This window comes from Carcharhinus amblyrhynchos, chromosome 4 (assembly GCF_965287045.1).
Source record: "Carcharhinus amblyrhynchos chromosome 4, sCarAmb.v2.hapA, whole genome shotgun sequence".
Lineage (NCBI taxonomy): Eukaryota > Metazoa > Chordata > Chondrichthyes > Carcharhiniformes > Carcharhinidae > Carcharhinus > Carcharhinus amblyrhynchos.
Window position 1 is genome coordinate 798626 of NC_137327.1, and position 15262 is coordinate 813887.

Genomic DNA, 15262 nt, shown 5'->3' on the forward strand with positions numbered 1-15262 from the left:
AGAGAGAGAGACGGGGGCGAGGGGGAGAGAGAGAGAGACGGGGGCGAGGGGGAGAGAGAGAGAGACGGGGGCGAGGGGGAGAGAGAGAGAGACGGGGGCGAGGGGGAGAGAGAGAGAGACGGGGGCGAGGGAGGGAGAGAGACGGGGGCGAGGGAGGGAGAGAGACGGGGGCGAGGGAGGGAGAGAGACGGGGGCGAGGGAGGGAGAGAGACGGGGGCGAGGGAGGGAGAGAGACGGGGGCGAGGGAGGGAGAGAGGGTGGAGGGTGGGAGGGAGAGAGGGGGAGGGTGAGGGAGAGAGGGTGGAGGGTGGGAGGGAGAGAGGGTGGAGGTGGAGGGAGGGAGAGAGGGTGGAGGGTGGGAGGGAGAGAGGGTGGAGGGTGGGAGGGAGAGAGGGTGGAGGGTGGGAGGGAGAGAGGGTGGAGGGTGGGAGGGAGAGAGGGTGGAGGGTGGGAGGGAGAGAGGGTGGAGGGTGGGAGGGAGAGAGGGTGGAGGGTGGGAGGGAGAGAGGGTGGAGGGTGGGAGGGAGAGAGGGTGGAGGGTGGGAGGGAGAGAGGGTGGAGGGTGGGAGGGAGAGAGGGTGGAGGGTGGGAGGGAGAGAGGGTGGAGGGTGGGAGGGAGAGAGGGTGGAGGGTGGGAGGGAGAGAGGGTGGAGGGTGGGAGGGAGAGAGGGTGGAGGGTGGGAGGGAGAGAGGGTGGAGGGTGGGAGGGAGAGAGGGTGGAGGGTGGGAGGGAGAGAGCGGTGGGGGGAGAGAGACGGGGGGGGAAGGAGAGAGAGAGAGAGAGGGGGTGGAGAGGCGAGATATGTAATATCTACTGGCAGGCAGGACCTAATGCCAGTTAAAGAGGGCATGAGGTAAGTACCCGTGGGGCGTTGGACTGGGGTGGGCACACTAAGAAGTCTCACAACACCAGCTTAAAGTCCAGCAGGTTTACTTTACTAGGTAGCACGAGCTTTTGAAGCACTGATATTTCATCAGGTGAGTGAAGAGTTGGGTTCACAAACAGGGCATATATAGACACAAATTCAATTACAAGATAATGGTGATAACTCACATGATGAAGGGGCAGCCCTTCAAAAGCTCGTGCTACCAAATAAACCTGTTGGACTTTAACCTGGTGTTGACAGATTACTTATTAAGATAATGTTTGGAATGCGAGTCTTAACAGGTAACCAAGTCTTTACTGGTACAGGCAATGCGAATGGTGAGTGGGTTAAGCACAGGTTAAAAGAGGTGTGAATTGTCTCAAGCCAGGACAGTTAGTAAGATTTTGCAGTACACAGGTAGTGCGACATGAACCCAAGATCCCGGTTGAGGCTGTCCTTGTATGTGGAACTTGGCCATCAGTTTCTACTCGGCGATGTCGCATTGTCATGTGTCTTGAAGTCTGCCTTGGCGAACTCTTACCCGAAGATCGGAGGTTTGACCACTGAAGTGTTCCCTTCAGTAAGGGAGCACTCCTACCTGATGATAGATGAGCAATGTCCATTCATCCATTGTCATAGCATCTGCATGGTTTCCCCAATGTACCATGCCTCGGGACATCCTTTCCTGCAACATATCAGGTAGACAATGTTGGCCGAGCTGCAAGAGTATGTACTGTATACCTGATCGATGATGTTCTCATGTGAGATGATGGCATCCGTGTCGATGATCCGGCCTGTCTCGCAAAGGTTGCTGTGATAGGGTTGTGTGATGTGGTGCTGTTCTCCTGAAGGTTGGGTACTTTGTTGTGGACAATGGTCTGCTTGAGATTGTGTGGTTGTTTGAAGGCAAGCACTGGGTTCATATCACACTATCTGTAATCCCCACCATTTGTCTGGGTTTGCAAAATCTTACTAATTGTCCTGGCTTGAGACAATTCACACCTCTAACCTGTGCTTAACCCTCTCTCCACTCGCATTGTCTGTACCTGCAAAAATCACATTCCAACCATTATCTTGTAATTGAGTCTGTTTGTATATGCCTTGTTCGTAAACACAACTCATCTCCATACCTCCAGTATCCAAGCAGCAGATCAGAGGCGCAAGGAGAGGTCTCAGCAGGTACTTTTCCGCTAGTTCAGGTTGTTCTTTTACCATCGAGAGGAGAGTTGTCGTTGCCACTCTCTGAAACTGGTGGGCAGTCAGTTTGTCCTTAATGTGAAACAGTTCAAGAACCTGGTATGAAGCAGAAATAGGGTAGTGTCAGAAATAACATTAAATTAATTGCTTTTTTAAGGATTCTAAAGTATGAGATAATATCGACCAAAACAAGCTGTTTCACTGTGTGCACACCTGCACTGAAAGGTAAAAAATATCTTAATTTAGTGAGCAGCAATCTATGAAACTGGCTTTTCAATTCACAGGCAGTAAAACCCTGTCCAGGGCTGGGAAGTGTCACCTCCAGGATCTGTTAATGCAGCAATGACATTACTGGGAGCAGACTTGTATTTAAATGAAATGAGTTTGATTCCCACCATAGACAGGCTGACAACTTCAATTCACTGAAGAAAAATTGGAAATAAAAAGCTGTTGTCAATAAAATTGACCAGAATGTTATTGAATTAACACAAAAATGTAACTGGTTCACTAATGCCCTATTGGGAAGGAAACCTCCTGTCCTTACCCAGTCTGGTGACTCCAAGGCTACAGCAACATAAATTATTAACTATCCTCTGAAAGTTACCCAGCTGAATCAAACCGCTTGGAAGGAAAATTAATAAACAGCAGATCACTCAGCTTTAAATTATGACAAAAAGGCACAGCCTGCCCAATCAACATTGCAATGTCCTTTCTCACAAGCATCTGTGACTGACCCAAAAATGAATCAAGGTATGGGTGCTGCTCGTGGCTACACCAACATAAGAACATAAGAAATAGGAGCAGGAGTAGGCCATCTAGCCCTTCGAGCCTGCCCCACCATTCAATAAGATCATGGCTGATCTGAAGTGGATCAGTTCCACTTTCCCGCTTTACATAAGAACATAAGAAATAGGAGCAGGAGTAGGCCATCTAGCCCTTCGAGCCTGCCCCGCCATTCAATAAGATCATGGCTGATCTGTCGTGGCTCAGTTCCACTTTCCCGCCCTCTCCCCATAACCCTTAATCCCCTCTCTTATCAAAAACCCATCAACCCGCTTTTTAAAAATATTTAGCGAGGCAGCCTCCACCACTTCAACGGGCAGAGAATTCCAGAGATTCACCACCCTTTGAGTGAAGAAGTTCCTCCTCAACTCCGTTCTAAACCGCCTCCCCTTTATCTTGAGGCTGTGCCCCCTAGTCCTACTGTCTTTTTTGAGCGGGAAGAGTCTCTCCACCTCTATCCTATCCATCCCATTCATCATCTTATACGTCTCAATGAGATCTCCCCTCATTCTTCTAAACTCTAACGAGTACAAGCCTAGTTTATTCAGCCTCTCCTCATAGCTCAACCCCCTCAACTCCGGTATCAGCCTAGTAAACCTCCTCTGCACTCCCTCCAGGGCCAAAATATCCTTGCGCAGGTGCGGCGCCCAAAACTGCACACAGTACTCCAGCTGCGGCCTCACCAATGCCCTATACAGCTGCAGCAAGACCTCCCTACTTTTATATTCAATCCCCCTCGCTATGAAGGCCAGCATCCCATTCGCCTTCCTGACCACCTGCTGCACCTGCAAGCTGGGTTTTTGCGACTCATGCACAAGGACCCCGAGGTCCCTCTGCACCGTCGCCTGCTGCAGTTTTTCGCCACGTAAGTAATAGTCCTTCCTACCATTCTTCCTACCAAAGTGGACCACCTCACACTTGCCAACATTAAATTCCATTTGCCATTTCCTGGCCCATTCGCCCAGCCTATCTAGATCCTTCTGCAGACTCTCCACACCCTCCGCACAATTTGCCTTTCCCCCAATCTTGGTGTCATCAGCAAATTTCGACACCCTGCACTCGGTTCCCTCCTCCAGATCATCTATATAAATGGTAAATAGCTGAGGCCCCAGCACCGACCCCTGGGGCACCCCACTAGTCACCAACCGCCAATCCGAATAGCACCCATTGACCCCCACTCTCTGCCTCCTATTTGACAACCAATCCTCTATCCACGCTAACACCCTACCCCCAACTCCATGTCCCCTGACCTTCTGCAATAACCTCTTGTGAGGTACCTTGTCAAACGCCTTCTGAAAATCCAGAAAGACCACATCCACCGGCTCTCCTCTATCCACTGCCCTAGACACATCCTCATAGAACTCCAGTAAATTTGTCAGACACGACTTCCCTTTAATGAAACCGTGTTGCGTCTGCCCTATCAAGCAATTCCCTTCAAGATGCCTCGCAATTTCCTCCTTAATGACGGATTCCAACATTTTACCTACCACAGACGTTAAACTAACCGGCCTATAATTCCCCGCCTTTTGCCTGGCACCCTTCTTAAACAACGGCGTAACATTAGCCGTTTTCCAATCTTCCGGCACTTCCCCGGAATCCAGCGACGTCTGGAAAATAACCACCAAGGTTGTCTATCAGAAACCTATCCACCCGTGACTTAAACATATTCAGCGAGGTAGCCTCCACCACTTCAACGGGCAGAGAATTCCAGAGACTCACCACCCGTTGAGTGAAGAAGGTCCTCCTCAACTCCGATCTAAACTGTCCCCCCCCCGTTATCTTATCTGCTCCCTTGTCAACGAGCATGACAAAGCGAGAACCCATGTTGCTATCACACAAATTGATCAGGGGACATTTCCATGAAACTAATAGGATCAAAGGTCAACTATCGATTCCATCCCATCATTTGAAAGAGTATCGATAGTTCCACTCTAACATAAAGCATCAGTTTGTGTTATAATCCCAGCTGGTCTACTGAGGCCATGTGGGTGGAGCTGAGAAACAGGAAAGGTATGACCACATTAATGGGGGTGTATTATAGACCACCCAATAGTCAGCGAGAATTGGAGGAGCAAATCTGCAGAGATAGCAAACAACTGCAGGAAACATAAAGTTGTGATAGTAGGGGATTTTAATTTTCCACATATAGATTGGGACTCCCATACCGTTAATGGTCTAGATGGAGCTGAGTGTAGGGTGTCGAAATTTGCTGATGACACAAAGATAAGTGGAAAAGCAAATTGTGCGGAGGGTGTAGAGAGTCTGCAGAGGGATCTAGATAGGCTAAGCGAGTGGGCGAGGACCTGGCAGATAGAATACAATGTTGGTAAGTGTGAGGTTATCCACTTTGGCAGGAATAATAGTAGGAGGGATGGCTATTTAAAGGGCGAAAAGCTGCAGCATGCTACGGTGCAGAGGGACCTAGGGGTCCTTGTGCATGAGTCGCAAAAACCCAGCCTACAGGTGCAGCAGGTGATCAGGAAGGCAAATGGGATGCTGGCCTTCATTGCAAGGGGGATTGAATATAAAAGTAGGGAGGTCTTGCTGCAACTGTACAGGGCACTGGTGAGGTTGCAGCTGGAATACTGTGTGCAGTTTTGGTCACTGCGCTTGCGCAAGGATATTTTGGCCTTGGAGGGAGTGCAGAGGAGGTTCAGTAGGCTGATACCGGAGTTTACAAAGAACAAAGAACAACCCAGCATGGGAAACAGGCCCTTCGGCCCAACGAGCCCGCGCCGCTGCATCACCCTACACCTATTCTACCCTGCATGTCTACGAATGGAACCCTACTCAGTCAGATTCAGGGAAGAAATAGTGTCAATTTAGTAAAAACCGATTAGCCTAAGAGCACATCTTTGGGGTGTGGGAGGAAACCGGAGCGCCCGGAGGAAACCCACGCAACCACAGGGAGAATGCGCAAACTCCCACAGACACAGGCCCAAATCCATGTGTCTGCACAGCCAGCAGTGCTAGTCACTGAGCTGTTGCGGCGCCCGTCTACCGGTCCAGGATCAAGCACACACACCGACATGAAGTACTAGGCCACTCCTGGACTTCCAAGAGCAGCCCACGCACGACCCGCCGTGTGCATGCCCCTCGCTTGACACGAGGTGGACCTCCACCTGTGGAATAAAGACAAAAAATATTAATCATACAGCCTGCCCTTCCGGTGTCTCCCGAGGTTTAACCCTATTTAATAGCCCCTACCATATCCCTCCATTCTCGTTTCACTCATGTGCCTATCTAACTGCATCTTAAACGAGTCCAACGTTCCTGCCTCCACCACCCTACTCGGTAGCGCATTCCAGACCCCCACAACTCTCTGCGTAAAGAACCTTCTTCTCACCTCCAAATTATACCTACCCCCCCTCACCCTTAAATGATGACCACTCGTATTTGTACCCAGTCTAGGGAGCAGTCTCTCACTATTAACTCTATCTATTCCCTTCAGTATCTTATATACTTCTATCATGTCCCCTCTCAATCTCCTTCTTTCCAAGGAGAATAGCCCCAGTTTCTTCAATCTCTCCTCGTAACCCAGTCCCCCCATGCCAGGCAACATCCTGGTAAACCTCCTCTGCACCCTTTCCAGAGACTCCACGTCCTTCCGGTAGTAAGGTGACCAGAACTGGACGCAGTACTCCAAATGCGGTCTAACCAATGTTCTGTACAACTGAAGCATTAGACGGCAGCTTTTATACTCTATGCCCCTTCCTATAAAGGCTAACATCCCATAAGCCTTCCTAACAACCTTCTCCACTTGTGACACAACCTTCATGGATTTGTGAACCTGCACTCCCGGGTCCCTCTGTATGTCTATACTCCTAATTTGTCTACCTTTAATCACATAGCTCCTCTCTACATTATTCCGTCCAAAATGCATCACCTCGCATTTGTCAGGATTAAATGCCATCTGCCACCTATCTGCCCACTGCACCAACCTATCTATATCCTGTTGTATCATCTGACAATCCAGTTCAGTACCCGCCAACCCTGCCATCTTGGTGTCATCAGCAAACTTGCTGATCACACCACCTACGCCCTCTTCTAAGTCATTTATGTATACTACAAAGAGGAGAGGTCCCAGTACCGAGCCCTGCGGCACACCACTGGTCACTGGCCTCCAGCCCGACAAGGTACCCTCCACAACTACCCTCTGTCTCCTATTTCCCAGCCAGTTCTCAATCCACCTAGCTACCTGGCCTCGTATCCCATGCGCCTTAACCTTTTCTACCAGCCTACCGTGAGGGACTTTGTCAAACGCCTTACTGAAATCCATATAGATGACATCAACGGCTCTCCCATCGTCAACCGTTTTTGTCACCTCCTCAAAGAATTCCACCAGATTCGTAAGGCAAGACCTCCCTCTAACAAAGCCATGTTGCGTATCCCTAATCAGATCGCAACGCTCCAAATGCTCATACATCCTACCCCTAAGTATTTTTTCCATTAATTTCCCTACCACCGACGTCAAACTCACCGGCCTATAATTCCCAGGGTTATCCCTACTACCTTTTTTGAACAATGGGACCACATTTGCTACCCTCCAGTCTTCTGGGACCTCACCTGTGTCCAAAGAAGAGACAAAGATGTGCGCCAGAGGCCCAGCAATTTCATCTTTCGCCTCCCTAAGCAGCCTGGGATAAATACCATCAGGCCCCGGAGCTTTATCCGTCCTTACGCTACCTAAAAGCCCTAGCACTTCCTCTCTCGTAATAACTATATCCTGCAACTGAACCTCCGCTCCCTCCAAGAGACCGCACGATTCCGAACCCCTCTCCTTCGTGAATACCGACGCAAAGTATTCATTCAGGATCTCCCCCATTCCCTCCGACCCAATACACAACTCTCCACTCTTGTCCCTAAGAGGACCAATTTTCCCTCTAACTACTCTCTTGCCTCTAATATAGGAATAAAATGCCTTAGGATTATCCTTAATCCTACCAGCCAAAGCCATCTCATGCCCTCTCTTCGCCCTTCTAATTCCCCTTTTTAGCTCCCTCCTACTCTCTCTATATTCCTCCAGCGCACACTCCGTACCCATTTGTGTTGACCTAACATACGCCTCCCTCTTCTTCCTGACCAAGTCTTCAATATCCCCCGTAATCCACGGCTCTCTAATCCTACCTTTCCCATCCTTTCGCTTAACCGGAACATACCTCCCCTGCAACCATTTCATTTTGTCCCTAAAAGCCTCCCACTTGCCAACCGTGGACTTGCCAGCTAACAGTCCCTCCCAATCAGTTTGCTGCAGCTCCCTCCTAATCCTGCCATAGTTTAGGGGGTTGAACTATGGAGAGAGGCTGAATAGACTGGGCTTGTACTCGTTGGAGTTTAGAAGGCTGAGGAGGAATCTTATTGAGACGTATAAGATGATGAAGGTGATGGATAGGGTAGAGGTTGAGAGGTTCTTCCCGCTCAGAAAGGACAACAGGACTAGAGGGCACAGCCTCAAGATGGGGGGGTGGTTTTAGAACGGAGTTGAGGAGGGACTTCTTCACTCAAAGGGTGGTGAATCTCTGGAATTCTCTGCCCGTTGAAGTGGTGGAGGCTGCCTCGCCAAATATATTTAAGACACGGGTAGCTAGGTTTTTGGTAGGCAAGGGGATTAAGGGTTATGGGGAGAAAGCGGGAAAGTGGAACTGAGCCACTTCAGATCAGCCATGATCTTATTGAATGGTGGGGCAGGCTCGAGGGGCTAAATGGCCTACTCCTGCTCCTACTCCTATTCCTTAAGGGGTGGAGTTTGTAAAATGCGTTCAGGAAAATTTTCTAAATCAATATATAGAGGTACCAAGTAGAGAGGATGCAATATTAGATCTCCTATTGGGAAATGAGTGACGGAAATGTGTGTAGGGGAACGCTTCGGTTCCAGTGATCATAACGCCATTAGTTTCAACTTGATCATGATTTAAAGATAGACCTGGTCCTCGGGTTGAGGTTCTAAACTGGAAAAAGGCCAAATTTGAAGAAATGGTGACTAGTGGAGTGCCCCAGGGGTCGGTGCTGGGGCCTCAGCTATTTACCATTTATATAGATGATCTGGAGGCGGGAACCGAGTGTAGGGTGTCGAAATTTGCTGATGACCCCAAGATTGGTGGAACGGCAAATTGTGCGGAGGGTGTGGAGAGTCTGCAGAAGGATCTAGATAGGCTGGGCGAATGGGCCAGGAACTGGCAAATGGAATTTAATGTTGGCAAATGTGAAGTTGTCCACTTTGGTAGGAATAATGGTAGGAACATAAGAACATAAGAAATAGGAGCAGGAGTAGGCCATCTGGCCCTTCGAGCCTGCCCCGCCATTCAATAAGATCATGGCTGATCTGTCGTGGCTCAGTTCCACTTTCCCGCCCTCTCCCCATAACCCTTAATCCCCTCTCTTATCAAAAACCCATCAACCCGCTTCTTAAAAATATTTAGCGAGGCAGCCTCCACCACTTCAACGGGCAGAGAATTCCAGAGATTCACCACCCTTTGAGTGAAGAAGTTCCTCCTCAACTCCGTTCTGAACCGCCCCCCCTTTATCTTGAGGCTGTGCCCCCTAGTCCTACTGTCTTTTTTGAGCAGGAAGAGTCTTTCCACCTCTATCCTATCCATCCCATTCATCATCTTATACGTCTCAATGAGATCTCCCTTCATTCTTCTAAACTCTAACGAGTACAAGCCTAGTTTATTCAGCCTCTCCTCATAGCTCAACCCCCTCAACTCCGGTATCAGCCTAGTAAACCTCCTCTGCACTCCCTCCAGGGCCAAAATATCCTTGCGCAGGTGCGGCGCCCAAAACTGCACACAGTACTCCAGCTGCGGCCTCACCAATGCCCTATACAGCTGCAGCAAGACCTCCCTACTTTTATATTCAATCCCCCTCGCTATGAAGGCCAGCATCCCATTCGCCTTCCTGACCACCTGCTGCACTTGCAGGCTGGGTTTTTGCGACTCATGCACAAGGACCCCGAGGTCCCTCTGCACCGTCGCCTGCTGCAGTTTTTCGCCACGTAAGTAATAGTCCTTCCTACCATTCTTCCTACCAAAGTGGACCACCTCACACTTGCCAACATTAAATTCCATTTGCCATTTCCTATTTACCATTTATATAGATGATCTGGAGGAGGGAACCGAGTGTAGGGTGTCGAAATTTGCTGATGACACCAAGATTGGGGGAAAGGCAAATTGTGCGGAGGGTGTGGAGAGTCTGCAGAAGGATCTAGATAGGCTGGGCGAATGGAGGACTATTACTTACGTGGCGAAAAACTGCAGCATGCGATGGTGCAGAGGGACCTCGGGGTCCTTGTGCATGAGTTGCAAAAACCCAGCCTGCAGGTGCAGCAGGTGGTCAGGAAGGCGAATGGGATGCTGGCCTTCATAGCGAGGGGGATTGAATATAAAAGTAGGGAGGTCTTGCTGCAGCTGTATAGGGCATTGGTGAGGCCGCAGCTGGAGTACTGTGTGCAGTTTTGGTCGCCGCACTTACGCAAGGATATTTTGGCCTTGGAGGGAGCGCAGAGGAGGTTTACTAGGCTGACACCGGAGTTGAGGGGGTTGAACTATGAGGAGAGGCTGAATAAACTAGGCTTGTACTTGTTAGAGTTTAGAAGAATGAGGGGAGATCTCATTGAGACATATAAGATGATGATAGGATAGAGGTGGAGAGGCTCTTCCCGCTCAGAAAGGATAGTAGGACTAGAGGGCACAGCCTCAAGATAAAGGGGGGGCGGTTTAGAATGGAGTTGAGGAGGAACTTCTTCACTCAAAGGGTGGTGAATCTCTGGAATTCTCTGCCCGTTGAAGTGGTGGGGGCTGCCTCGCTAAATATTTTTAAGACGCGGGTTGATGGGTTTTTGATAGGCAAGGGGATTAAGGGTTATGGGGAGCGGGCAGGAATGTGGAACTGAGCCACGACAGATCAGCCATGATCTTATTGAATGGCGGGGCAGGCTCGAGGGGCTGGATGGCCTACTCCTGCTCCTATTTCTTATGTTCTTATGAAAGGATCTAAAAAGCATGGATTGGGACAGGCTGTTCTCTGGCAAGGATGTGAATAGACTAGGCTTGTACTCGTTAGAGTTTAGAAGAATGAGGGGAGATCTCATTGAGACGTATAAGATGATGAATGGGATGGATTGGATAGAGGTGGAGAGACTCTTCCCGCTCAGAAAGGACAGTAGGACTAGGGGGCACAGCCTCAAGATAAAGGGGGGGCGGTTTAGAATGGAGTTGAGGAGGAACTTCTTCACTCAAAGGGTGGTGAATCTCTGGAATTCTCTGCCCATTGAAGTGGTGGAGGCTGCCTCGCTAAATATTTTTAAGATGCGGGTTGATGAGTTTTTGATAAGAGAGGGGATTAAGGGTTATGGGGAGAGGGCGGGAATGTGGAACTGAGCCACGACAGATCAGCCATGATCTTATTGAATGGCAGGGCAGGCTCGAAGGGCTAGATGGCCTACTCCTGCTCCTATTTCTTATGTTCTTATGATTGGTAAATGGGAGGCCTTCAAAGGAGAAATTTTGAGAGTGCAGAGTTTGTATGTTCCTGTCAGGATTAAAGGCAAAGTGAATAAGAATAAGGAACCTTGGTTCTTGAGGGATATTGCAACTCTGATAAAGAAGAAGAGAGAGATGTATGACATGTATAGGCAACGGAGAACAAATAAGATGCTTGAGGAGTATAAAAAGCGCAAGAAACTACTAAAGGAAGAAATCAGGAGGGCTAAAAAACATGAGATTGCTTTGGCAGTCAAGGTGAAGGATTCTACAGGTATATTAAGAGCAAAAGGATAGTAAGGGATAAAATTGGTCCTCGTGAAGATCAGAGTGGTCAGCTATGTACGGAACCAAAAGAAGTGGGAGAGATATTAAATGGGTTTTTTGCATCCGTATTTTCTAAGGAAGCTGGCATGGAGTCTATGGAAATAAGGCAAACAAGTAGGGAGGTCATGGAACTTATACAGATTAAAGAGGAGGAGGTGCTTGCTGTCTTGAGGCAAATCAGAGTAGATAAATCCCGAGGACCGGGCAGGGTATTCCCTCGGATCTTGAATGAGACTAGTGTTGAAATTGCAGGGGCCCTGGCAGATATGTTTAAAATATCGGTATCCACGGGTGAGGTGCCGGATGATTGGAGGATAGCTCATGTTGTTCCGTTGTTTAAAAAATACTCAAAAAGTAATCCAGGAAATTATAGGCCGGTAAATTTGACGTCAGTAGTAGGTAAATTATTTGAAGTAGTACTAAGAGATAGGATCTACAAATATTTGGATAGACAGGGACTTATTATGGAGAGTCAACATGCCTTTACGCATGGTAGTCATGTTTAACCAATCTATTAGAGTTTTTCGAGGAGGTTACCAGGAAAGTGGATGGAGGGAAGAACATAATAGGAGCAGGAGTAGGCCATCTAGCCCCTCGAGCCTGCCCCGCCATTCAATAAGATCATGGCTGATCTGAAGTGGCTCAGTTCCACTTTCCCGCCTTCTCCCCATAACCCTTAATCCCCTTGCCTATCAAAAACCTATCTACCCGCGTCTTAAATATATTTAGCGAGGCAGCCTCCACCACTTCAACGGGCAGAGGATTCCAGAGATTCACCACCCTTTGAGTGAAGAAGTTCCTCCTCAACTCTGTTCTAAACTGCACCCCCCCTTACCTTGAGGCTGTGCCCTCTAGTCCTACTGTCCTTTCTGAGCGGGAAGAGTCTCTCCACCTCTATCCTATCCATCCCATTCATCATCTTATATGTCTCAATGAGATCTCCTCTCATTCTTCTAAACTCTAATGAGTACAAGCCTAGTTTATTCAGCCTCTCCTCATAGCTCAACCCCCTCAACTCCGGTATCAGCCTAGTGAACCTCCTCTGCACTCCCTCCAAGGCCAAAATATCCTTGCGTAAGTACGGCGACCAAAACTGCACACAGTACTCCAGCTGCGGCCTCGCCAGTGCCCTGTACGGTTGCAGCAAGACCTCCCTACTTTTATATTCAATCCCCTTCGCTATGAAGGCCAGCATCCCATTCGCCTTCCTGACCACCTGCTGCACCTGCAGGCTGGGTTTTTGCGACTCATGCACAAGGACCCCAAGGTCCCTGTGCACTGTCGCCTGCTGCAGTTTTTCACCATGTAAGTAATAGTCCTTCCTACCATTATTCCTACCAAAGTGGACAACTTCACACTTGCCAACATTAAATTCCACTTGCCAGTTCCTGGCCCATTCGCCCAGCCTATCTAGATCCTTCTGCAGACTCTCCACACCCTCCGCACAATTTGCCGTTCCCCCAATCTTGGTGTCATCAGCAAATTTCGACACTCTACACTCGGTTCCTTCCTCCAGATCATCTATATAAATGGTAAATAGCTGAGGCCCCCGCACCGACCCCTGGGGCACTCCACTAGTCACCAACCGCCAATCCGAATAGCACTCATTGACCCCCACTCTCTGCCTCAGTGGATGTTGTCTACATGGATTTCAGTAAGGCCTTTGACAAGGTCCCCCACGGGAGGTTAGTTAGGAAGGTTCAGTCGCTAGGTATACATGGAGAGGTAGTAAATGGAAAAGCAAATTGTGCGGAGGGTGTGGAAAGTCTGCAGAGGGATACAGATAGGCTGAACGAGTGGGCGAAGACCTGGCAGATGGAGTGCAATGATAGCAAGTGTGAGATTATCCACTTTGGCAGGAATAATAGTAGGAGGGATTACTATTTAAAGGGCGAAAAGCTGCAGCATGCTACGGAGCAGAGGGACCTGGGGGTCCTTGTGCATGAGTCACAAAAACCCAGTCTGCAGGTGCAGCAGGTGATCAAGAAGGCAAATGGGATGCTGGCCTTCATAGCGAGGGGGATTGAATATAAAAGTAGGGAGGTCTTGCTGCAACTGTACAGGGCACTGGTGAGGCCGCAGCTGGAGTACTGTGTGCAGTTTTGGTCGCCGCACTTGCACAAGGATATTTTGGCCCTGGAGGGAGTGCAGAGGAGGTTTACTAGGCTGATACCGGAGATGAGGGGATTGGACTATGAAGAGAGATGATGGGGGATCTTATAGAGACGTATAAAATAATGAAGGGGATGGATAGGGTAGAGGTAGAGAGATTCTTCCTGCTTAGAAAGGACAGCAGGACTAGAGGGCACAGCCTCAAGATAAGGGGGGGTGGGGGGGGGGTGCTGCAGTTTAGAACAGAGTTGAGGAGGAACTTCTTCACTCAAAGGGTGGTGAATCTCTGGAATCCTCTGCCCGTTGAAGTGGTGGAGGCTACCTCGTTAAATATATTTAAGTCACGGATAGATAGTTTTTGATAGACAAGGGAATTAAGGATTATGGGGAGAAAGTGGGAAAGTGGAACTGATCCACTTCAGATCAGCCATGATCTTATTGAATGGCGGGGCAGGCTCGAGGGGCTGGATGGCCTACTCCTGCTCCGACTTCTTATGTTCTTATTAATTGGATTAGACATTGGCTCAATGGAAGAAGCCAGAGAGTGGTAGTGGAGGATTGCTTCTCTGAGTGGAGGCCTGTGACTAGTTGTGTGCATGATGTGAAGATGCTGGTGTTGGGCTGGGGTAAACACAGTCAGAAGTCTGACAACAGCAAGAAGTTAGAAGTCTACACCTGACGAAGCGTTTAACCTCGAAAGCTTGTGAGTTTACTATCAAATAAATTGGTTGGACGTAAACCTGGTGTTGTCAGACTTCTTACTAGTGGTGTGCCGCAGAACATAAGAAATAGGAGCAGGAGTAGGTCATCCAGCCCCTCGAGCCTGCCCCGCCATTCAACAAGATCATGGCTGATCTGAAGTGGATCAGTTCCACTTTCCCGCTTTGTCCCCATAACCCTTAATCCCCTTGCCTACCAAAAACCTATCTACCCGTGTCTTAAATATATTTAGCGAGGCAGCCTCCACCACTTCAACTGGCAGAGAATTCCAGAGATTCACCACCCTTTGAGTGAAGAAGTTCCTCCTCAACTCTGTTCTAAACTGTCCCCCACTTATCTTGAGGCTGTGCCCCCTAGTCCTGCTATCCTTTCTGAGTGGGAAAAGCCTCTCCACCTCTACCCTATCGATCCCTTTCATCATCTTATACGTCTCAATAAGATCCCCCCTCATCCTTCTAAACTCCAACGAGTACAAGCCCAGTCTATTCAGCCTCTCTTCATAGTTCAACCCCCTCAACTCCGGTATCAGCCTAGAGAACCTCCTCTGCACTCCCTCCAAGGCCAAAATATCCTTGCGTAAGTGCGGCGGCCAAAACTGCACACAGTACTCCAGCTGCGGCCTCACCAGTGCCCTGTACAGTTGCAGCAAGACCTCCCTACTTTTATATTCAATCCCCCTCGCTATGAAGGCCAGCATCCCATTTGCCTTCCTGATCACCTGTAGGCTGGGTTTTTGCGACTCATGCACAAGGACCCCCAGGTCCCTCTGCACCGTAG

The 15262-nt window shown here is 49.2% G+C and overlaps 1 protein-coding gene across 3 annotated transcripts in view; it reads right to left on the reverse strand.

The window, feature by feature from the left end:
- tango6 (transport and golgi organization 6 homolog (Drosophila)) overlaps window positions 1-15262 on the reverse strand; it is a 117675-nt gene that overhangs the window by 76797 nt on the left and 25616 nt on the right. For all 3 annotated transcript variants that reach the window (XM_080186605.1, XM_080186606.1, XM_080186607.1), the window contains exon 6: window positions 1997-2159. In XM_080186605.1, the coding sequence (XP_080042731.1) occupies window positions 1997-2159 (163 nt within the window). The remainder of the gene's footprint in view (window positions 1-1996; window positions 2160-15262) is intronic.